The sequence below is a fragment of the Agelaius tricolor genome, unplaced genomic scaffold (genome assembly GCF_023055355.1).
Source record: "Agelaius tricolor isolate 1412-34295 unplaced genomic scaffold, bAgeTri1.0.p SCAF_7, whole genome shotgun sequence".
In the NCBI taxonomy this organism is placed as follows: domain Eukaryota; kingdom Metazoa; phylum Chordata; class Aves; order Passeriformes; family Icteridae; genus Agelaius; species Agelaius tricolor.
Window position 1 is genome coordinate 26,404,655 of NW_027269267.1, and position 24,466 is coordinate 26,429,120.

The following is a 24,466-nucleotide window of genomic DNA, read 5'->3' on the forward strand; positions in this document are numbered from 1 at the left end:
GGAGATTAATTACCAGTAACTTTCTGCAGCTGACCTTGACAGCATCTGGGTAGGGCTAGAAACCAATGTCTCCTGAACTGGAATAGGAAATGGTGTACTGTACTCTGGGGCTGCGTCTGTGAGTGTGTCCCTCTGCATTAATCTTTGTGGATTTATGGGCCACCTCTTGATCATGGTTGTGATATTTTTTTTAAGTATTTAGTAATTTTAAAACTTAAATTATTTGAAAGTGAAATCAAGGAAACATCTTTTTTATCAAAAAGCACTTAATTTTACTGCATTTTAAGTAAGTGAAAAACCCCCAGCATTGTATTAAGTTTCTCACTGACAAGCAAATCCTCGTTTTGGATTGGAAATAATTCTGAAGAGTCAGAGGGAAAATAAGAAAAAGCAACAGTGGTATGTAGTCAAAGAAACAAGGAAATGTATACATTCTTGCTTATATTTTTCTTTCCAAAGCAGTAACAGTTTAGGACTGTGGTCATTTGAGAAAAACTAACAGTAGGACTTCTCCTTATCTTTTTTGGCTTACTCCATAAGCCTATTGAAGCAAAAATTCAGTCTTTCTGTTTTAAGGAAGCATGAAATGGTGGTTTGGATATGGCTTACAATATAAAGAAATCTAGATGACCTTTTTCTTTCTGACAGTTCTACTATAGTGCAGCAGAGTAACTAGAAACTGAAGAGTAGTCATTTTCCCTCATCTACTGAGGGGTTTGTGCAGATCATCTCCCAGGAAAGATCAGTTTAATTTGGCCTGTTTGAGAAGTACCATATTCCATGAAGAATATTAAATGAAAAATAAAGGGGATCTGAAAATACTATTTCAAACCGTCATCAAAAAAAAAAAAAAAGCCCAACACAACAAATCATTGTAAATTGGATATAGTGATTTTTGCTTGTCAAGAAATGCAAAATGCCTTTTTTAGAGGCAATTTTTTTCCTACCTGGAGTCTTCTGCCACTTTTGATGGTACCTGATGTAAGTATCCACCAACAAAAATAAGAAAATAATGCTACTTTGTTTACTGAGGATTATTTGCATTAAAATAGACAGGGCAATAGATCTGGTAAGGAAGCAGAAGTTTTCAAGCTCTGTTGTAAAGGACACAACAGCACCATTGCAGGACATGTGATGAGTGTGAACATATTGCAGCAAGACAGATCTTGTTTGGGGCACGGCCTCTTTGGCTGCAGGTGAAATATCCTTGTGGTTGTTGGAAATTACTTTCCTATTTCTAGATGATTAATAAAAATAGATTTCTAGATGAGTAATAGAAAGATTACTTTCCTATTTTGAGATTTTTAAAATTTTCCTGTTGTGCATTAAGAGAAAGGCAAGTCCTTTAAGAGTACTTGTGGTGCATTCCAGGAGGGAGGGCAGCGCCCAGTGTGGGGTGGTCAGCAGCCTTGGGGCAGCACATCTGCCAGAGGTGGGTCTGGCAGCTCAGCCAGACCAGCCACAAACTGAATCTTCCCACCTCACTGCATTCCCTGAGCATTGCACTACTTCCTCTTACAAAAGGGAAAAGCTTTCTGTCACCCTAAAGCTGCACTGAATGCTACTTTTTAAGATGTATGAGTGGAAAAGGGCGGTCACATTTTAAGATCCATCCCATTCCATCCCTGGAGGTATTTAAAATCTGTGTAGTGGTGGCACTTAGGGACACAGTTGAGAGGTGGACTTGACAGTGCTGCACTAATGGTTGTGCTCAATGATCTTAAAGGTCTTTTCCAACCTAATAGTTCTGTGATTTAAAAAAAGTTCCAAATTAAAGTTGACATCCTTCTACTGAGCCCTTTGTCTGTGTTAAAATTTGTCAGCCTGTTCCTCAGGGGTAAGCACTTCAGTTTTAGTCTGTGTAATCAAATTGAATGGTCCTGGAAAAACTCTGATTTTTTTATTCTGAGTAGGTTTTATATAGTTGATTGTATGTAAAATTAACAATTATATGTGGCAGTTAAATATCCCTTTCTGTTACAGTGAAATTTCATGAGTGCTTTAAATCAATCCTGACTTGAAGGGTAGACCTGCTGAACTTTTCTGTGTGCAGCTTGTTCTTTTGAAACCGGGATTTTTACAAAGTAGGGCATGTCATAAAATTTAGACTTTTAATACTCAAAATCTGAACACACACAAATAATTTGATTTAAAGCTCAGTACTTTTTAGGATACCTCAAAGGTTTGAGCACTAAAGAAATGTTGGACAGACTCTTTTGGAGGGAAGAAATTACTTTTACGACCTCTCATCCAGCATTTCCTTTGAAAAGAAAATCACACTAACAACAGAAGACAAAAGGTGTGTGTTTTCTGGATCCACTTAATTTCATCATTTGCATACATAATACTAAGTCTGTGGAAGAATATGGCTGTGGCATCTCTGCACCTATACTCTACCATCTATTTAATTATCATGGTGCCAGTAGCTGATCTTCCTGAAACCAGAGCTCCCTGGCATCCACTGTGTTATTTTTCTACATTTAAAGTACTGTGGTTTCATTTCTTTTGGGGTTGGAGTAGTTTCCCTTGTGAAGCCTTTCCTTTATACATATATATGGAAGTGTCCCAGTGAAGGAAATAACAGTGATGCTTCATTGCCTTCCATATTACTCCTTTTTGCAGCAAATTCATTCCCTGCTCACCTTTATGCTTCCTGTTCTCAGTCTTCCTAACTTCCTGCACAAAGTACTTCCTTCATCTATAAAGATATCTCAGTAAACTTAGAAAGGAAGGGTCCTACTTGGCACTGCATTGGCAAAAGACAACATTCATTCATTTATTGCCATGCCTGCTTTTAGAGAAGTGCAGCTGTGGGCACATCTGGATAGTTTAGCTCCTCAGTCTGAAGAATAATAAAAGACTGGAGCAGGGGCAACTGGAGGTGTTACATTAAATAAACTCTTTCAAGGCTGTTGGCTCTGCAGTTATTACTGGCAAAAAAGGACAAAGAAGAAATCTGAATGAAGCACTTACAAAGTAACTTGGTACTCTTTAGAAACACAGCAGACCAGTAGAAGAGATTCAAATGACATTTTATCCAAGCAAGGGAGGCTAGAGAAAAAGAAGACCCTGCCTGTTATGCTAGAGGAAGTATTGAAACCTGTGATCTGGTCAATCACTTTTAGTTAATTCAGGCTGAAGAGCCTTACTACAAAACTTCACAGCAGTGTGAGAAATGCTTCTCTAGCATGAAGCTGACACAGGTTATGAAAGAAACAGAATAGGGAAAGTTAGTAAGTAAATTAAGCTTTAAGAACTAATTGATGTGGAGGTTTTTTTTTGCTTTTGTTTTGTTGGGTTTTTTGGGGGGAGGGATTTTGGTTTTTTTTAAGGAGAGGCTAGATTGCAATTGCTGGGGGAGGAAGCAAGCTGTTCGGGGAAGACTTGAAAGTACAGGGAGCTGGATTGTGGCAAGATTGGGCTAAACTGGAGAAGAGGCAATCAAATAGAGAGGAGTATGTTTGTTGCATTTCATCTATCCTTTACTACTTTTCAGCCATGAGCAATAATGGAAAAGGAAGGGGAAGGTGAAGCTTTTCCCTTACTGCTGAGTACTTGATCTGGGTGTCACCTCAGCCTAGTCCCTGTGTGGGGATATCACATATCCCAGATGAGGGAGCCTGGAGAGCAGCTGCCAGGACCTCTTCTGTATGGCACATACTTTCTCAAAGTAAAATTTATTGAGTTTGAGGAGACACTGAGGACTTGATGGAGATTTGGTAAATTAATATATTAATTAAAGAAGGTGTAATTTTAATGGAACTATTCTATTAACTGCTCCTGCACATCTGAAAGCTTCTTTAGTCTGTTATGAATGAACCTTGCCCATATACAAGGCTTTGTATGAGTGTTTTGAGCATCAAGTTTTTAAGAAGAAAAACTTTGATTTTTTTGTTTCCCTCCTTCCTCCATGTATTTGCTAAGTTCTCTGTATTTCTTGAGATTGTGAATCTAGGAACAATTTTCTCCTTGTGAAAGAGTGAGGTGTTGCCAAAAGCAGAATACTGCCATCTCTGCTTATGAATCCCAGTTTCAAATCCCAGATGCTTTACATAATAAAGCCTAACTGGGCTGATTACCAAGAGAACTCAGTCATTCAGGGAAATAAAAGGGAAAATCCCTTTTTTTCATGGAGGAAGAACTCGTGCCAAGAGGAGGTTGAAATGTTAAAAATGCATTTTCTGTTTGGATCTTTCATATCAACTGTCCTGTTTCCCTCTTCTTTCCCTTTGATTTAAGACTGGGGAATCAGTATCACCCTTGTGCAGTGGGTGTATGTGGCAGTTTTTGGTAGGATCTGAGAGGACCTGAATTTATAAAAACCACGTTCAATGGGTCTCTTCCCTCTCTGCAGAAGCCCAGCTTAGGTAAGTCTCCCTGGCTATGTTTGCAGTGTCTTTGGAGAGCAGTGGTGCCCGGGTGCTGCAGTTTCTCTGCCCACCCACCCGGTCTATAGAGTTCTGGGGCATGTGGTGGGTGGGGCCATGCAGGCTTGGCTGCCTGGTGCCGACCCTGTGGCGTCGCTATAATCTGTAAAGGATGTTTGGCAGGGCATTCAGATGCACAGGCACAACTGTGCATCCATATGCTCTGCCTCCTCCCTCTGCCACAAGTGATGGGGCAGGGCCTGTGTGAAGTGGCAGCAGGGAAACCTCGCTGTGCTTCCATTTCTTGTAGTCCTGCTTTATAGTCAATGCATAATTTTCCTTATGCTACAGCCACTCTTAGGCTCCATGGGTTAAACTGGAAGCCCTCTTGTGGATTAGTAATTGACTGAAAAATAAGAAATAGAGCGTTGATTTAGGTGGTCAGTTTTCTGTGGGTGGAGGGGGAGTTACTGGTGGAGAAAGGGATTTCTGCAGGGGTTCCTGCAGCTGTTCAACATAATCCTAAATGAACTGGAAATGGAAAAAAGCGTAGAAAGAGAAAATTTGCAAATGTGTGAAAATACTTATTCAAAAAAGTAGAATTCAGTGCTGAGTGCAAGCTGTTGGAGGATAAATTGGTGGTGCTAAGTGATCAGTAAAGATGAAATTAATTGCTTGTACAAGTGATGCAGATGAGAAAAGAAAATGCTATTCTGTAAACTAAGCTGTTACCCTCACTGAGAGACCTTGACTGGCTGTGGGTAGTTCCCTGCAAACAGCAGCAGCTCCCTTGGCATTCAGAGTTGGTCCGAAAGGCAAACAAAACATTACAAACCCCTGAGAGGGAATGTGAGAACAACAAAATCCTTATGTCACTGAGTAATCTCTGCTGTGCCTGCTTCTGGAGTACCATGTCCAGTTTGTTCCCTTTGTTAGAGTAGAATTAGTGTACGTGGAGGAACGGAGCAGGCGGTCAGAGGTATGGGCTTGCTTTTATACAAATAGGAACTAATTAGTGTAGGAAATTTTCTGTCTGGAAAACAGGCAATTGGAGGAGACATAATATCACCTACAGTGGCAGTCTGTATAGTCATGAATGGCTTGGGGATGTGAAAAGAGAGTGTTTATTTCCTGTAGGGTTTTTTTGGGTTTGTTTGTTTTTGTGGTTTTTTTTTTTTTTTTTTTCTTTTCCACTGCTTCACAAAAGAGAAACTGGGGCACACAGAAAACTTCCAGGAAGGTAGTTTAAGCAAAACCAGATTTTCACACAGCACATAGTTAAATTTTCAGACTCACTGATAGATGATATTACAAAGATTAGCATAAAGTTAGCAGAGAAGTCTTTAGGTATATTGTTAAAAGTATCATTTGCTCAAGCAAAACTGATTACATGATTTTATGTTAATGACTTATGGTTACCAGTCTGGCCCCCCTACATGAGTGGATAGCTGTGTGTTACTTCTGAAACATTTTCAAAATAGCCACCATTTCTTGAAAAACTAGGTCATCATATTTGAGTGAAACTGTTTGGAAATAAAATATGTGTGATGCTGCTGTGTTTGAACGGGATTTGCTGAAGACTACAGCCAAAACCAGAGTAAAGTAGAGAACTGAGGGAAGAAATTATGTTGTTGGAGCTTTCAAATCTAATAGAAGTTTAGAAAAAAGTCAATACAAATCAGGTCAAATATTATACCCATGCAGCAATGGAAATCGATTGATTAAATTAAATACATTTGTGCCTCTCTTATTATCTTTGCAGTTTCACTGAAATAGACCAGTAGACAAAAAATGTTTCCAATGCATTTTTAACTTCTAAGACAGAACTGAAAGGTTGTGTACTCCTCAAATGTCTTTATGAATTCCTCTGTTGCAGCAGGGACTTGCCTGGGACTGGTGAAGATATTTTGCTGAAGACAATACATTAGCAGAAGTTAAAAATCAGAATTCCAGAAGCAGCTTGAATTTTTAATTTAAAAAATAATCATATTATATCTGAAAAATTACAACATGTCCTACTGTATTTACAGACTCTCAGTGCTAGAACTGGGCATCAGTCCTTTTACTATAAAATTCTAATTAGGCATGAAATGTGTGGGACTGAAATGGCGTGTTTAATTCCGTAGCATGGTTGTCATGATGATCCGAAGGGGTGTGGGGATCAAGTAAAAACTTCAAGAGTGAAAACTGCAGTAGCTCTTCCCTGAGATACAGTCATGTTTTGATTCCATACATAGCTCATGGTCACATACTGGATTGCTTCATTTTGCAGGAGAACTCGGTTGGGTCTTCCTGTTAAGAGTTTATTTTAGTTAGTTTAAGGTCTGTTTCTTTAGTCTGACTCAAGGTTGTTCATGAAGCCATGGATGATCCTGTGTCAAACCAGCAGAGATCGTAATCCCACATTTGGTTAAGTATCTTGAAATACTCTCTGTTTCACTCAGTAGAGAAGCTATGCCAAAGCTTCTTACTCAGGAAGACAAGGCTGCCTGATTTCCATGAATGAAAATGATTAAACAAGTACATTATTACAAACAACCCACTTTTAGGTAAACTAACTTTCAGCCCAGCTAACTGAACCTTTCATGTGGGTGCTGTGCTTATACTTTGCATGTTTGGAATTTGTTTGAAGGTGTAGAAAGTATATACAAAGTGGCATTGTTGGTGTAACTGAGGTTTAGCTAATGTATTAGGGTTCTCCATTCATTTTGCACAAGTGTAAGTTACTATGTGCTTGTGATTCTGAAAGTTGACTGGTTGATGTGGTAAAATTCTTCACTACTTTTTGTCTTCCTTTTTGTTTGTTATTTCACTGAGAAACTCCATGGAAAGATGGACTTGGATATATAGGAAGCTTAAGCAGTCTGCTGATTCTCCAAGGAAAACCTGAAATTATTCTTGAAGTGAGTCAGGATACTCAGAGAAATCTGGGATTGAACTGTCATCTTCTCTTGCAGTAGGTGCTTATGAATGAGTACGTTTGCAGCACTTCTTGCTGCACCAGGAAACAGTGTAACGTTGCAGGTGAGCTTTGCTGTTTTGCATGTGCAGAAATGCCTTAGGCCTTTAACTTGCTGCAGTAACAAATCCCATTGGCTGTCTGGCATCTGGAGTTCTCCCTGGGCTGTCTGTGGGTGCAATATGGTCGCACAGCTTTTGTTTGATAACAAGTCTCAGCTATCCCAGTGCACCTGCAGAGATCTTCTCTCATGCATTTGCTCCTCCTGGGCCACCCCCAGAATGCCAAGAGCCTGGTCTGGTCATTGTGGTCTTGCTGCCCATCACTTGTTCCTTTGCATAAATGCAGTCTCAAATGGCAGTCACAAACAAATTACTTTTTGCATACAAAGTGCCTACAGATCCTGTTTTTCAGTGCTAATATTTTGTTATGGAAAAGCTTGACTGAAGACCTCATTTTGTCATTTCTATTAATATTGAAATGGAAATATATATGGCTCTAGTCATATCTAATACATGGAGCTGCTGTGGGCCTGTCATACTTTGAGTGGAAATAATGTAAATTAATGTAGTAAATGAATTATCTAAATTAATTTTATTGGCAGAGGAAGCCTAAATAATTTGATGGGTCCTCTTAAAAACTTTTTTTAGTTCATATCCTCTCTAATAGTATTGTTGAGAGTTCTGAACAACTCATTACAGATGTCCACTTATCTACCTCTGGACCTTATCTACCTCTGGAGGGCTGCTATTTTTACCTGCTGTATGCAATCTGTAGAAAAGAATCTTTATCTTAACACAGCACAGTCCTTTTAAACATAATGAAAAAACATCTCTTTTTCTTTCAGCCATGGACAATTCGTTAATGTTGGTTAAAAATTAGGATAAAACCAATGGGATGATTAGAAGAGCGGGGGAACTCAGCAAAATTCACCATCAGCAAAACCCTGCAAGAATGAGATTAGTAGGCATCAAGATGATATTTGGAAATAAAAAGTGTTAAAAGCATCATAGTTTCAATCTTGTAAAACAGTCTGTATAAAAGCAGTGGAAATCAATTATGAGGTGCAGTTGCATAGAGAAGCGTTGTACTGCTTTCAGTCTTGTAGGTTTTTCTGTGTCCCTGGAAGTTTTCCAGTGGTGTACTGTACCCTCTATAGTAAGTGGAAGTTTATGAGGTTTGGTTTTCCTGGATGCCTTCTGCAGTAGTTCTACTGCCATATACCTTGAGGGGTCCACAGAGCCCGACTCTGATACCCCTTTGCCTAAGGTGGAAATACAGTTGCTGTGGAAATACAGATTTCACAGAGTTATAAGACTGCTGTGGCACAACATTTAAGCGGACTCCTCCAAAGATTCCAGAAGACAGCTGCATTTAAGAAAATTCGACAGCGTTTAAAGGAAGTCTGAAGTCCTTAACCTTCAAAAAGACCGGTCCAAACCGAAGGTGAACTGGTGAGAGCGGGATCTCCTTGACGTTGTCAGTGGGAAGGTATTTTCCTTCCAAGCTGCCCACCCTGGCAGCAATCTGGCAGGAAGGTGGAGGAGCCCCGGCGTTCACGTGAGTGAGGCTGGGGCGTTCTGCGAGCGCGGCTGCTCCCGTGGGATGCAGCGCAGCCCTTCCCAGCCCTTCCCTTCCCAGCGCCTCGCAGCGATCGCGGCCGGGTCCGGGCGCTGCGCTGCGGGCCGGCCACACGCGGCAGCGGGCGAGAAGTGCGGAGCGCTCCTGCTGCCACCAACACTCCCGCCCCGGCTGTCCCCGCCTCGGCCAGGCTCTGCCAGCAGGGAACGTGGGCTCCTGCCTGCCTTTGTGCCGAGGGGAGCCGTGCGGAGCGATTGAAATGCAGGGCTGCGAAGCGCTGCTGTAGCGGGCTGGTCTGGGGCTTTTTTCCCCCTGCCTCCTCTAATCCTTGAGCAGGGGGGGCAGGCTTGCTGTGGATTCTTTTTGTTTTATCTGAGAATGAGATGCTGGCTGAAAATTGAAGAAATGGCCCTAGAAGAATTGATGCAAAGATTAAATGCGGTTTCCCAGTGCGCTGGTAGGAGGAGCTGCTGGTCTTGATGTGTTGTGTGGATGCTGTTAGTGATTTTGTGGGATTTACAGAAAATCCTGGCAATCCGACTAGCTTTCTTTATGCATGCTCTCATTAATAGAAAAGAGAACATTAAGAGCTTTTGTCAGCAGGTTAAACTTTCATTGATATTAACACTAATTAACATTTTTTAGTGCTTAGTTATTCCTGAAGCATGCTTTAGAACATCATTTTGAGTAGCTGTTAGCCCAGTCATGTCCTCTAAATGGGTCTTGATTCCCTTTTTATCTGACTCGGCTGTACCTAAATTGGGGGAATTACAGATTTGTCTAGCGAAATGGGTCTGATATGGAGCAGTGAAAAGCTGAGCTAACTGTAAGCACTGCAAGTCAGTATTTTGGGTGGCTCTAAATTGCACTTCCATGAGAATGAAGAGTTGCATGAATTAATCCTGCTAAATGTAGTTTTACATCTGTATGGATTAAAAATTAGACCAGATCTCCTAAAATGGTTTTAGCACTGTAGAAATATTATGAAAATTTCTGAGATTGTTTTATTTGTTGAAAATGTAAATGCTTGTGTGTTCAAAACTAGAACTAAGAAGCAGTGCACGATGGGGTGATCTTTGATTAGATCTAGAAGTGTTATCCTGGCTATTGCTCATGCAGAGATGTGAACATATTTCAGAATAAAAAGTTACCTGGAAAGACAAGAGAGGTGGTTTTTGCATCCTTTGAAACTGTTTGGTTTACTCTTTATTCTTGGTTGACAGATTACAGAAGTGTTGCATCTTCTTGTCATGTGAGACAAAACAGTCATTTGAAAATACAGAATATTATACGGTACTATTCATTGCTGTATCAAAACTTGGAATTTATCTTCCGCTTTTCCTAGTCTGCTGTTTCCTAAGGGTGACTTTTTCATCTTTTTCAATTTCCATGTGGTGGAAGCAGATAATTAGCAAGATGGCTGATGCTGTAGGCTGATGAACACATAGATTAAAAGACAAATATGGAATGAACAGATCAGCTGCTTCTGTTTTCTTGGATAGGGAAAAGAGATATTTTACCTTCTTAACAACATTTTTTTGGGGGGGGAACAAGATTTGATCTGACAAGAACAAGCATTAAATTACAAGTAAAGGTCACATACACATTTTTTCTCCTTCCTTGTTTTTCCTGTTGATTATCTTCCTATTTTCAAAACATGTCTTTATTAAATATCTGGATATTTGTTTCATTTCCTGTTTTGGTTTTCTGAATGCTTAAGAAGAAAGCCAGACTGATATTTGCTAGGGCATACTGTCTGTTGCAGTTTATTTTAGTAATTTGTACATTACTTTTTCCACTCCCATGAAAATGCTGATCTAGTTTTTTTGTGGCAAGATAAATTTTAAGAATGTGTGCTGGATTTGGTTGGGAATGTGGGAGCCTTTTCTTCCTAAGCTGAAGGAGAGGGAGGCTCCAGAGTGGGAGGTTTGCCTGTGACACTCACTGCCTGTCTCTCAGCTGTGCAGCTGCAGGTACACTGTGACCTTCATGTGAGCCACCAGCAGCTCCAAATGCTGTTTGCATACTTGCTGGCAGCTCTGACCATGTGCTGGTTTTTAGCTTGTTAAACTTGCATATTTAAAGAAAAAAAAAAAAAAAAGAGAGAAAAGGCAGCCTTTACAGGCAATTTCATACTCATGTGATTTAGCTGGTCCCTCTCCTCCCCCTTCTCTTTCTTCCTCTCTGTGATAATCTTTATGCAGGTATTCTCAGGCCACAGGCAGTGCTTTTATACAGCTACTGGTTGTATTTATAGGTGACTGTTTCAGGTTTCCTTTTTCCTTTACCCCTTCCCCCCCTTGCTGCTTTCAGGTTGCTCAGTTTCTCTGGCTGTCTCCCATTCTTGGGCTGTACACTGTCCTTGGGTCTGATTATCCTCTGTCTGCCTTCACAGCATTTCTGTTGGTTCAGAAACCTTTTGTAAGCAAAGATTTCCTTAACAGCCCAAGATCATGTTTAGACTTTTTCAATAGCTCCGTGCTCAGGAGTAATTGAAATGCAGAGGTTCCCCTGGCTTCCCCCGGTACAGCTGCCCACCTTCAGGCATCAAGGGATTTTCTCCTTTGTAGGATTCTAGGAAAAAAACCCAAAAACCTGTTCTTCTTCCTTAGCTCGTTTTTATTTTCCCCTCTGTATTATGCTGCAGGCAGGCAGAGATTTATCCCAGGTAGTTTTAAGCTTCTGAGTCATAAGAGGAATTCTAAAACCCTAGTGTGCTGAACAGAGAGAAGGAAGGGGCATGTTAAGAAGGGAAGTTCTTCCACCTTCTGAGGTGTGCTGGTTGTTCCTGGGGGCCAGGGAGCCTGGAGCAGCTCAGCTCCCAGCCTGGCATCTCCCAATGCCTGAGGTTAGGAGTGGTAAATCTGGGTGTGTCTGTAATCTTTCACTGTTCTGCCAGAACAGCCTTTGTGCCTCTGGCTGCTTTCCCACTGGCAAGTCCCCTGTGTCAGCCTGGCACTCACACAACCTTTCTGGGCTACTCATCCCTCACTGCCACACCAGCACTTGCCTTAGAGATCCTGCTCCCTCTGCTCTGACCAAATTCTGCTTTACTCACATTCCCAGCCCCCATGGTAAGTTATGACCTCTCTTACTCTCACAGCAATGTGTGATCCTCTCACTGAGTCCCTCGAGTGCCTTCCTGTGCTGCATTTCACAAATCTGGACAGCTTTCTCTGGCAAAGCTTTGATTGATTATTTCTTGTTTTCCTCACCTTCACCTTATTCTCCAGCACATTACATTATCTTCTCCTTCTGGATATACTTAGCTGCCAAAATCATGCTCCCTAGTCTAATACTATCATCTGCTTCATGTTCCAGCTCTGACTCCTGCTCCACAGTTCAAAATCACCTTGTGCCCTACACTTGCCCAACAGCTGTAAAGGGTGTTCACATGGCATCTTTTATTTTTCCCAGATATGCTCCTCAGTCTTCCCAGCCACTTTCCCTCTATCAAATGGCCACCTAGACTTGGATGAGCAGACTAATTGCTTTTGCTGTTCTCATATAAATCCATAAAAGGCAGAAATAATTTAAAGAAATTCTCTGGCTGGGTTTTTTTTCCCCATTAGAATTTTGGAGTTATTTCAGAAAAAAAACTGTGAAATCATTATCGATACTGAAAAACAAAACCCCATTTTTTCCATGTCTATTGTTTTGATGGATAATGGCATAATTTCTCTTTATTTGGATGTAGTTTTTATTTTTCTTCTTCTTTTTCAGTTCTGTTACTATGTTAAATTCAACCCTCTTCCACAAATTTCTCTTTATGGGCAGGACTTCCCCTCCCATGGAGCAGTAGCTCAGAGGTTGAAGCCTGAGATGATAAACAGTTCTGACCTGGGACCTCATGGATTGTCCATATCACTGACTGCTGTGGGGATTCTGCTTAGAACTCCCTTTGCTCTGACTGACACACAAACAGTGTTAAGGCACCAGCTCTCAGTGTCAGCCACTTCTTTACATTTGCATCATTTGGAAGCCTTGCTGTGGCGTGTTTAGTTTGTGCAAACAGGCAATACAAATCTGACATTCCCAGCCTTAAGCTTGTGGAAGCCCCACTATAATGGTTTCTTTCCACCTTGGAAAAGTGCCACTATAGCAGCTACCATCTGTTTCCTCTCCTCAAACACAATTTTAATGCTCTGCAGAAAGAAGAAACATCTGCAAACCAAAGAAGGAAAACATGTGGTTCCTCAGTAAATCTGTGTGCAGTGCTGGTATTTTAAGTGCAGGTAATGTCCCATAGCCATTTCAGTCACTTTTCAGTAGCTCTGCATTTTCAGTCTTAGTCACAGTTTGGGCCCAAACTTTACATTACATTTCCCTGGCTTTCTGTTCTTGACAGGCAGGCTTTTGAAGCTTTGAAGGCTGGCTCACCTGTCTTGACAAATCAGACACAGATGTGGGAGGAAGGAACTCACACACCGTCTCCAAGTACCCAGAATCACTGGGGTGAGTTAGATTATTGCAAGGACAGGAACATCCTCAGGCATACTGAAAGGACATTTTAAAGTTGTGGGCAGCTTGGAAGGACCTGTTCTGTGTGTCCTGTCCTCCCCATTCCTACACTGTAGTGAGCTTGCCTGCTCTTTCTTACCCTTGTAGCTTCTGTCCTTGGTTCGCTTGATTTTCAACTTTGGGAACTCAAAAAGTCTTTCTCCATGTGGCAGAGTGCTCTGTATGCTTCTGTTAATTTGGCAAGCAGGCAGGTCTGAGCATGAAGGCATTGATTTACTACTTGGCAACTTTGTCAGCTTTCTATGTTGGAGAGTTGGAGAGATCCATGTGAGAGCTCCGAAATCTGCAGGTTGTGGGCATGTCCACTGCACCCAGGTGGCCTTTAGCAGTAGTGGGGAATGCCTCTGCTGGTATTAACTTGCTTGCCCTTTGTTTCAGCTTTTCTGCTGAAAGTAGAAAAAGCAGGCATGCCCTTCCTAACATGAAGTTTAAAATTTTTAAAGTAAGGGTGGGTGCTGCGGTTGAACAGACACAAGCATTTAGGAGTGCACTGCTCATATTTTCTGTGAGATGGCAGTGTCACAGATCCTGGGAGCACCTGCATGGCATCCATTTCTTGTCATATTCTGGCCTAAACCAAACTCTTTATTTTACTACTGAAACAGCTGAATCTAGTGAAACTAGTGGGAGTAAGTTCAGAGATGGCAACAGAATCGTCCTTATTAAAAGGTGCTGGCTGCCTTTTTGGAAATCTGAAAAAAATATTTTGATCAACATTAAGGTTTATTACATTTTTTTTAACCAAACTATTATTGCTTAAATATTGTGTCCCAAAACACTTCATCACAATAGGGTTTTTTTTTCTTTTACATACAACTTCCCCAACCCTTCCAAAAAAACCCCAGCTATCACTGACTTCATATCCAAAAATAGATATTAAACAGTAAATGATGGCACATTTAGAATGGCTTTTCAGGGGATTGTGGGGTGCATATTTGTCAGTCTCCTCTTCAGTTTATGGACTTGGAGTATATATACTTAAAGCTTGCAGAGCTGGGAGAGCCCTGCTGGGATTTAAGTACTTAGTGATATGAAAGAAGAAAAAAGCCTTTTTCTTTGATGTGTTTTTACAACCATGGTGTGTCAGAATATTTTCTTGGCAGGAGTGCCTGGCACAGCTGCTTGCCACGCTTCCAACCCCAGAGAGCCAAGCTGCAAGATTACCTCGTGCATATCAAATGACAGGAAACCTCTGCAGAGAAGGAGCAGCACAGAGCAGGGACAGTGTCTGCATGTAACACAGGCTGAGCTGTCTTCAAGGTGTTTGCTCTAAGCTGATGTGTAGGCCAAAATCTGGGAGTAGGAGGCATTTGGGTCACTCACTTTTTCATTTAATGAGGAAGATTAAGCCAGCTACCTGAGATTTTGTTGTTTGTGTGTCAGCTCCAACAACTTCTTAAGGTTTTCAGTATCTGAAACACTGCATTTCAGCTGGAAGTTTGAGCCTGCTGTTTTACAATATCTGGCTTAGTTCCACTGTTTCTTTTGTCTTGTCCCATTAAGTAGCAGCTTTCATTTTGGACAGAAAGAACAGGATCTTGAATGCTTTTATATGGATAAATCACATGTAGGTCTCTTGAGTTAACCCTGTAATACTGTGTTAGCTATTTTGACCTCTCTCCAGTTACTTATCCCCACAACTACATAGCTCAAGCATGAGCCACTTGGCTCAGCACACACAGGAATGCAGCTTTGAGGTGATGCAAACTGTCTGGAAGTCCAGCCCTTAACACTGCCTTTAACAGCACATGGGTGCAGCCTCCTCATGCCTTGTGGAACAGTCAGCTTAAGCACACAGTCCTGGGTGCAGGTAGAGATGGAATCATTATCTTGGAGGTTGAGTTCTCACACAGAGCAGGCAGTTTTGGACAACAGATCTCCTTACTTACAGCAGTCTTGGGTGTTAGTTATATCCTCAGTCTGCCTCAGCTGTTTTTTTTTTTGTGGCTTTTGAGTTTTTGTAATAATACTTAAAATTTTTTGATGACTGACAGGAAGTGCTATTTGAGTTGTGGTGTTCTAGAGGCATGGAGCTGCTGTTGGGCTTCCCACATGGTTCCCTGGAGCAGCTGGGAGTGGAACACAATGAAACCCTTGCTGCAATGAAGAAATGTTAAACTTGGTCACACAAAGGTGTAACTGGCTGTGAGTTTCAGCAAGGGAGAAAGCTGAAATGGAGAAGCAAATGTTTCTACCTTCATGTGAAGGTTGATGGTGTTTGAGCTTGGTAGGAGCCAGTGTGATGGTCCCTTAGGCACTTAAACCCCTTTGAGGACACAGGGCAAGGCAGACTCCTAGTAGAATGTGGCACTCAAATTGTGGTGAGCTGATAAAGCACAGTGCAGCATGGTACTGCAAGGTTTTGAAGATTTTGGTGTGTAATTCCGCTTGGCAGCAGTCAGCCTTTTTGAAATTGATAATCTGGGCAAACAGGTATTTGGCAAGTTGAGAACTGCACTGCTGTGCAATAAGTAAGCTCCTGTTTTTCACCTGTGCTGTTACTTCAGGGCTGTGCATGCTGTCACCCTTCCTGTGCTTGAGGCATTTGCTAAGTGACAGTTTTACTAAAAGTCTTTCTGCCTTCAGCATTTCATGTGGCAGGCAGAAAATTTGCACCGAGAAGTGACTGTCCTAGTTCTTTTAAAGTCTCAATTCTTGTTGAGCCAGAAATGTATCTTCCTTTTCTTTCAATTCCTGCCTATCATCTGATGGATTTAAAGGGAGGGTGGCTTTGCATATGAAACACCAAAATAATTTATATAAATAGCAATTGATGAGAATACACATAGCTGATTTTAAAAATTACACTTGAGGCTACAGCCTTCATAGTTAAAAATATCAAATGATAAATTGCAGCCTTTTTTGTAAACACTCCTGTGTCTGGCTTCTGGGATGAATAAAGTTATTTCCCTTGGTCACTATTTTGTCCTGGGCTGCTGGTTTTCTCTCCCAGGTAACCCTGTGGTTAGGTTAGCTAACCATACTTAGCTGGTCATTTGAGGTTATCCCATGTCATATGCCTTGTGTTTGAACAAGAGCTTTGTAAAACCAGTCTTGTATCAGCTTTTGGCCCATGAACCACATGAACCAGTGTGTTGTGTGACTGGTTTGTTTCCTCTTTCTCTGTTTACCTTGCGTATGTCACGGCAGGCACGATGCCTGCTGAAGCAACTGCTGTGAAAGGCCCTGCCAAGCTGAAATGTTCCTTCTGGCTCTGTATCCTGCTCCTGTGGAATATTTGTACTTGCATTGGTTGTTCTCTATTTCCTTTATCTTAACATTTGCAATTTTCAGATTCACTGCAGTGAAGGGAGTCGTTTGGTAATTCATGTGGGGAGGTGAAAGCTGAGTGGGTTGTTCTGATTTCCTGTCTACCCCTGAGAAGTGCCTGAGCTCTCAAGTGTCTCAGGTGTGGGAGGGAGGACAAAATTTACCCATCTTGTATCCTCTTGTTGATACATACATGAATTCCTCTCTCCAAACACTGGGTAATTCTTCTGCTGGCTTTTGTTTTCAGTCTCCAGCTGAGTCTGGAACTTGGTTGTTATTACCAAATGGATTTATAAAAGGAAGCTTGATGCTTTCTTACTTAGCATTTCACTTTTTTGAGACACTTTACTCAGCCTTTCAGCATGTTTGTAATGGCAAAGTACATTTATATAAAATACTCTATTCTTGTTATAATACTTAAAAAACAAAATTAAAGGTCTCACCCAAACATTCAGTGAAATTAAGTAGATAAGAAAGGATGTTTATGTTTGGGAAAGGAATTTTTCCAGCTTACTTTGAGGACTGTTGACAATGGGAGAAGGGGAAAGATGGGCTAAGGAAGCAAAACAGGTATGTTTGGTTGTGCAGCTTGGATGAGAACCAAAAGCTGGCAGAAATTAGGTGATATAAAAAAGTTCCCTGGATGTTTTGCTCATAGATGGGCATTTAGTAGGACACGAAGCTGGGTCTGTATAATACACTGTCTGAAAAATAATAACTTTATGTTCAGTGGTTAGGATGGAATATGACCTACATTCACAGAATCACAAGAGTGATGAAAATTCATCATCATTACTTTATTCATGCTTGAGTGCATGCTAGGCTCTAATTGTGAGATAGCTCCAGTCTGCTCAGGACCCAGACATTTACTGTATTCCTGGCACAGGTGGTTTTGTTGAGGACAGCCACACTCAAAATTCCATTTCTGGGTTCTGTGCAACAGCTGCTGAGGCTGCAAGTGACCTGTGGGATGTACATTGGAGTTCTGATATTAAAGATTTGAAGGTAAAGAGACGCAAAGAGCATCTGAGTGCACTGGAGGGATCAAAAGGAAGTCATCAAAGTTGTTGATGGTTTTCAAAATGCTGCCAACAGCTGACAGGAAAAATAAAAAGGACCTTTCCACATCAGATAAATCACTTGTGAAGTAAAGGTAAGGAAAAAATGCTAACCAACACATAGGTTTTTTTGCTTTTTAATTCCATACTTTTGTCATTTCCTTCTGCTGAGTCTCTTCAGTGCTTCTTACTCCCAGCTCATGCTTTACTTGCCTTTCAAGGACATTGCAATCTGCATCTGACTTCAGTGCCATCATTGTTTCAAAGTCAATTCTTTTGAAAATTGTATACCTGAATTTCTTTGAGACCACAAAGCCTGGAGCAGGAGAGGGTTATTAATAGAAACTGCTTCGCTCTGTTGTTATAGGAAGACAGAAGATGAACTATTTCAGTGTGGCAGTGGGAGGTGTTTTTCAAAGCAATTGTTTACATTTTTGATCTAACAGGGAATTAAATAGGTCTGGGTGGCACAGAGAGCTGCCATAATTTTGCAGAAGGAGAGTAAAGGTGCACATTAAATGCTACATTGCTAATTTTGCAAGGTGTGCTTAGCAATTATCTAAGTTAAAGTAGTACTAACAGTTCCCACTCAGCCTTCAGGAAATCAGGAGGAAACTTTGCAGCATCCTACCTCATGCCTTTCAAACATGGAAACAGAACAATTACTCCAAGCTTTATTTGATACTCTTTTTAAACACCCTTGAACCCCACAGTGATTCTTTTGGGACAATGGTCTAGGGCAGAATTCAGTAAAGACTCTGCTTGGCATTCATATGACACTGCAGGGAATTCTTATTGGAGATGGTGGGAAGAGGCAGGAGTTCAATTTTATCCCCAAAGGAGGGTAAGAGTTTAGAGATCCAAGAGTAGTTGGAAGGGAAGTGCAGGTATTTGAGACAGGCCTGATGTGTGATTGCCAAGGCAGGAAGAGGTGTGGGTGTTACCCTTTGGCACTTGGATTGCAGAGAAGCCCCTCCTGTTCCCCCACATTCCCTCAGGAGTTCCTCTCCCATCCTTTCCCATCAAGCAGCTCCTGACTTTCTGCACGTGGCCATTCCCTGAGCTGCAGTGTGGCTGGTGGCTCTGTGGTGTGCATCCTGCCTGAGAGGGAAAGCAGGAGCAGGCAGTGCTATAAGAGAGGAGCCTTCCCACTCACTCAGTATCACCACCCTGGACCAGCAGTCTCGCTGGTTTGACAAGCAGTCTGCAAGTTTCCCTGACATGTGAGGCATGTGATGCACGGCTGGTACAGAGAGCTAGACCTGTGTCCTTAAATAGCAACAAATGTAGTTTATAATATTCAATTCTAGAGATGCTTATGGAAGAAAAGGCAGCAAGACATGTATGACTACTCTCCTCTCTTTCCTAACCCTTTTTCTGCTCCCTGCTCCTGGCAGCAGATCAGCTGTGGGTTGGCCTTACAGGGGGGTATTTTTACTCATTAGGTTCTGTGGGGTTCTCTCAAGCCTTGCCATCTCTGTGCTGCTCTCCTGTGTGGGCCACTCTGGGTGCTGTGTTGGGTGTGTGCAGATCTTGTTTCTCCACAAACCCTGCCCCACAGCCTGCCTGGAATTGCAAGGGCTGCCCTGTCCATCAGGGCCCCTTCGTCCCATTGGGATCAGAGTGCTTCACAAGCAGCTGCTCTGGCTACAGTATACAGGAGTTGAAAAGTACTCTGGAAAAAGTTGTTAGAAGTGTCTGGGTAGATTTTATGGCATCATTAATGCTGGAGCCCTCAGACTTTGAAAATTTTCAATGCATTGGTAATTGCAGGGGGAAGAACTTGTTTCTAACTATTTATGCCTTCAGAAAGAAATTTTGAGGGGTCAAAGCCTGGTTTTAAAATGTATTGCTAATAACACATTAAGGAATGATTTAGTAAGTTATTAAGTGTTGAGTAAATGAAATTGTGTTTGTTTTAAAGGCTGGTCATTTGCTCTGCTCCATTTTTTGTACAGCCTGCCAAGCCCTTCGCTGGTGAGCTATACTGCTCTGGACAGATCCCTGCCTCGAGTAACTTGTTATGTGTATTTGACACAGCAGAAAAGGAAATATCAGACAAGCGTGGTGGAATTGATGAGGGAGGGAGGGAGGAACATTCCCAGCAGAAATAAGGTCAGGCACATCACTGCACAGTGCTGCCAGTGGGCTTCAAGCAGTGTTTTTGTTAGGGAGAAGAAGGGGGGTGTGTCCCACGTATCTCTTGGCAGGTCTAGTCCTCTGCTTGCAGAGTCTGGCTGTGGCTCCTGCCCAGCTCAGTCACCGGGGTTTCCTTTCCTCGAGGTGAGGAGAGGTGGGAGAGAGGGAGCAGGGTGAGGCAGAGCTTGGCACCTGTGCATCTCCTCCCTGATAAAGCCAGGGCACGGCAGGGCTGGAGCCCAGGGAACCAGCAGCACCCATCTCGTGTGGAGGCAGCCTGGGAGGGTCTGGCCAGTGCCCACTCTCTGTGAACTCAGATATCCAGGGCTGGTACCTGCTCTTGGTCTTCACCTCAGCTGCTTCTATCAGCAAGCAACCAACATTATGTTATGAACAGTAAAGACATGAAATAGCATTTCTGCTCCAATGTTTTAGTTTCCATTTTTGTCACTTTTTTCCCCCCTATATTTTAAAAAATTGTGTGAAAAATTATGTAAAATATCACATTTTGCCATACTTGATGCAGAGTTGTGGGTTTGTATGGTGTAGAGTCAACACTTGGTGAGCTTATTAGGTTCTGACAGCTGTTAGATGTCCAGTCAACAGAACTGCAGTTTCCACAAACAGAAGTTTCTATTGTCAAGCAGTAGTTTGACTGCTAATAATAAACCATGTTGCTGTTACCTACTAAATGAGACCATTTAAAAAAAAAAACCAAACAAACAAAAAGCCCAACAGCAATGATTTTTAATAAAGTTTTTGATTTTTTAAGGTTTTTCAAAACAGTCATCCCAAACCACTTTCTAAGCACATCTACTTTTTTTTTCTTTCCATTGCCTTTGGCTTCCCATGGTTTCTCTTGTATCAGGTGAGAGATGGGTACCTTGCAGTGGTTTGAACCATTAAACTGCCAGTTGATTAAACAGAAATTTGCCTCTTTTTAGGAGAGAGAAGTGTGCTCACTGTCATGTCTGCAGCCTGCCCTGCCTCATCCTGAGGTCATTTGATTTGAGCTAATACCAGGGCAAGAGTGAGAACACATGGCCATGGCACTGGAGGAACAGGGCTGGGGCATGACTGCTCCTTCACTAGCAGTCTGCAGTTAACTAAGAGGAGAAATGGTGAAACTCCTGTTACCGTCTCCCCTAATTTGTGTTTCCTGGATAACTGAATCAAGCACAATCATCTCTTTAGAAGTTTACTGCCTTGGTTAACTTCAGATCTGAAATGGGTGTTGAATGTTATGGCTGCTGGTTTGCTGACTGGCAGAGCAGAGAGAAGCTGCCTGGTCTGCTCATTACCTTACCGCAGGTACTTGATTTCTGCAGAGATCTGCCCATTAAGCCCCATTTCTCAACTGAGTCTTTTCACTTCTTGGTGCATGCTTCTGTCAAGATTTAATTGAATTTTGAGCTCACCAGTTATCCTGGAGTTCACTTCAGTAGGTGTAGTATCAGGCTCCAAGTCTTCCATGTTATGTGAAATAGAAACATTTCTGTTCATTCTGTCCCCTGCCTGTAACTAATTTCAAGGTGTGATATCTGCACACGGTTTGTTTTCACACAAGATTTTATTTGATTGTTGTGAAAGGTAGAAATAGTTATATTTTTTTTTGTACTACTTATCCAAACCCTTAATTTTTTCACACCTCTTAAAACAAATATGTGATGTTTTACTTCAAAGATCAAAACTGTGTCGTTAGAAATTACAGGGAAATTCAGATTCTAGTATGTGTAAACCAATACCAGAATTTCTTCAAGTGCCACATTTTTTACTCACCTTCTGAGTAAATAGGATAGAGGTGCAACCAGTGACTGACTTAGACTCTGTTTCCTTTGCATTTTCATCTTGCACTATATGTAAAGAAACAAATGTCATGGGATGGTGATCTGGGAAGGCACAAGGCTGAAAGGTGAGTCTAAAAGCTGAAAGCTGAGTCTAAAAATTGACACTTTGTTGTGACTTTCATTTTTCTTTCTTTCTGTAGTTCAGTTTATCAATTTACAGATTTGCCTTAGCTGAGTCCAAAATCGGAGAAAAAAGTTTGCTTAAACTAGAGACAAAATATACATTATATTAGTAACAACTTTCAAGTATGTGTAAGCAATCAGCTGCAATGATAAGAGCTAGAAATATTTTTTTAATGAGACGCCTTTTTTGATTTTTTGCAAGCCATCTGTTGAGAGCTTCGAGTATTGTTAAGATTTGCCATTTGTCCAAGCAAAAAACATTGTTGTGGCAGCTATTTTTCTAGCCTTGATATGAAACATGCTTATGAGATGCTTGTCTTTTCATTTGGAAGTCTATATTCATAGCAACTTATTTTTCAGTGCTAAATTATTAATCTTGAATGTTATCTGAGAACATTTCAGTCATTTACTAGTTATTAATTTTTATTATAAATTTATAATATTTGCAAAGTTAATATGGGATGTGTATTTTTATACTTCATGTCTGCTATCAATTCTTGTGTTGCAGTTTGATGAGAATATATTCAAGCTCTTAAATTTAATTTTTCAGTTGGAAAAATGCTTTAAATCATAGAATTAAGGCATGAGATTTATTCTAAAAAGGAAACAAGATACATCTAGGTTTGTATGACTGCCCAGTGTTTGCTCCTTTGAGGCCTTGTGGTTTTTGCTCTGTCTGCTATTAGATCATGAAAGAGTAGGTCTCTCACCCAAGGCATTGTGTTTTATACTTTATTAAAAATTGCACCCCATAAACCATCAAAACTTGTCAAAATAAACAGTAATTATGTTATTTCTTATTATGATTTGTTGTTTGCAGATGTACACTCCCTCTCTATCCCTGCCTGCATGCTAGGCAGCATTTCTGTTTCGATGCAATATGAACAGGATGATCCCAAGTGTTCCTCACCTGTTTCCTCCGAGATGCTACAGCAAAGCAGCTACTCCAAGTGAAGGCTCAGTCCCCAGCAGGGAGCAGGAAGCACAGGAGCATTCTGGCAAAGCCAGGAGCAGTTTCCTTTGCATGGTAGAGGTGCTTTCTCCTCTCCTCAGAGTCCTGAGAGGTTACCTCTCATCCTGGCCTCTGCTCCTGTTACTGCTGTCCTGAGCAGGTCCCTCCTCAGGTCTCTGGCCTGAGGTCCATCTGCTGCACCCAGCCTCACACCACACCTTCTCCCCTCCAGTGCCTGTATCTCCTCTGTCCTCACTCCTTTCAGTCCCCAGTACCAAGTTCCTTTCCTTCCACAAGCCTCCTTTCACTGGAAGTTGACTCTGTTCAGCCTCCTTTTCCATTTTGCTGCAGTCTCTGACCAGCCTTCCCCAAGCTGTGGGCTGGTGTCCACCCTGTGCTCTGGTGGTTTTTCTGCCAGTGAGAGGAGGCTGGGGCTTGCATCAGGGAAAGGAGTGAGCTCCAGACCAGACTGAGTGTTTCTGGGAGCTGTGACAAGCCCCAAGGCTGCAGGTGCTTTAACCCCTTCACTTGCTGTCATTCCACCAGAGCTTGTGTGCTGAACACCCTATGGATAGAAAACGACCTCCTGGCTGTGGTGGAGCTACTTGTAGGTGCTCAAAGGAGTTCCTGCTGAACCTAAAGTCAGTGACATGCCAGAAGAGTTTTTAGAAAGAGGGCAGAAGAATGCTAATACAGTGTGGATAAGAGATGTGTCTGCTTGTTAGGACGTGGAGGAAGCAGATCCTAAATCTTTACTGCTGATGAATGAAGATTGCATCACCCAGCACCTAACAATAAATGCTACTTTTGGAGGTCCTTTGTTGGAAGGGCCCCCTTCAGAAAAGAAAGGAGATCTTGTTCTGCCAATCCTTTAATGACTATGTCTCTCTGTGTGCATTCAGGGGAAGGGGGGGTTCAGATAGCCAGATGAATTTTAACAGAAGGTCTTTGTGTAAAATATATGCACATTAAGAAAGAAATATATTTTAAATCAGTTTTCAAGAAGAATGTGAAGTTATGGGGAGTGGGGGGGAAGTGTAGTGGTATTTTGCTCTGCTTTGCAGTTTCTGTGTAGAAAATACTCAGAGCATGGTGCTTCAAAACTATTTCCATTTTCCAAACCTATTTCTGGTTTAAGTTTTATTTGAAGGAAGTTGTTCAGCTGCGTGTATAAGGCAGTAAATACATTTAGAAAGGTTGAATTTTGAGGAATTCTGTTTGCTGTCCTTGTCTTCATCATGTGTAGAGGTTATTTGGAGTTGTATAAAAATTCAGCAGTTTAATATTAGTTCTTTATTTCTTGAGCACCAAAATAAGAAGATGCAATCTTTTATTCAAGCAAACTGAATAGGGTTAGTAATTGGAGACTTGAGGACTTAGGATTTGTTTGTTTAATAGCACTGTCCACCCATTACAAATGAATTTTTAATTTATTCTCCCAGTATGTGATAACCTGATCACCTGCCAACACTTGACAGTTCTGCACACTTATGATTTATTCAATTCCATCTTTCTAAAACATGGAACAGGGTTTTAATTGCCTTTTGTGAAGAATTTTGCCAGCAGGGCAGTGGAGCCTCATTCCTTCATTTGCAGACAGAAACTGCCTAATCTGGTAGCTCTGAAGTTTGTCCAGACTTTGGATCTGC

General features: G+C 41.5%; 1 protein-coding gene across 9 annotated transcripts in view; it reads left to right on the plus strand.

Annotated features, from left to right (window-relative positions):
• Positions 1–24,466, plus strand: part of MCF2L (MCF.2 cell line derived transforming sequence like) — a 158,121-nt gene that overhangs the window by 25,016 nt on the left and 108,639 nt on the right. Inside the window, exon 1 of one of the 9 annotated variants that reach the window (XM_071430646.1) lies at positions 4,228–4,367. The exons of 6 other annotated variants lie outside the window; for them this stretch is intronic. Coding sequence is in view for 2 of the 3 variants with exons in the window: in XM_071430644.1 (XP_071286745.1) it covers positions 9,286–9,364 (79 nt within the window). In the remaining variant the exon portion in view is untranslated. Of the gene's footprint in view, positions 1–4,227; positions 4,368–8,903; positions 9,365–24,466 lie in introns of those variants that run through there. 2 more of the 9 variants (XM_071430644.1, XM_071430649.1) reach the window with 2 other exon arrangements.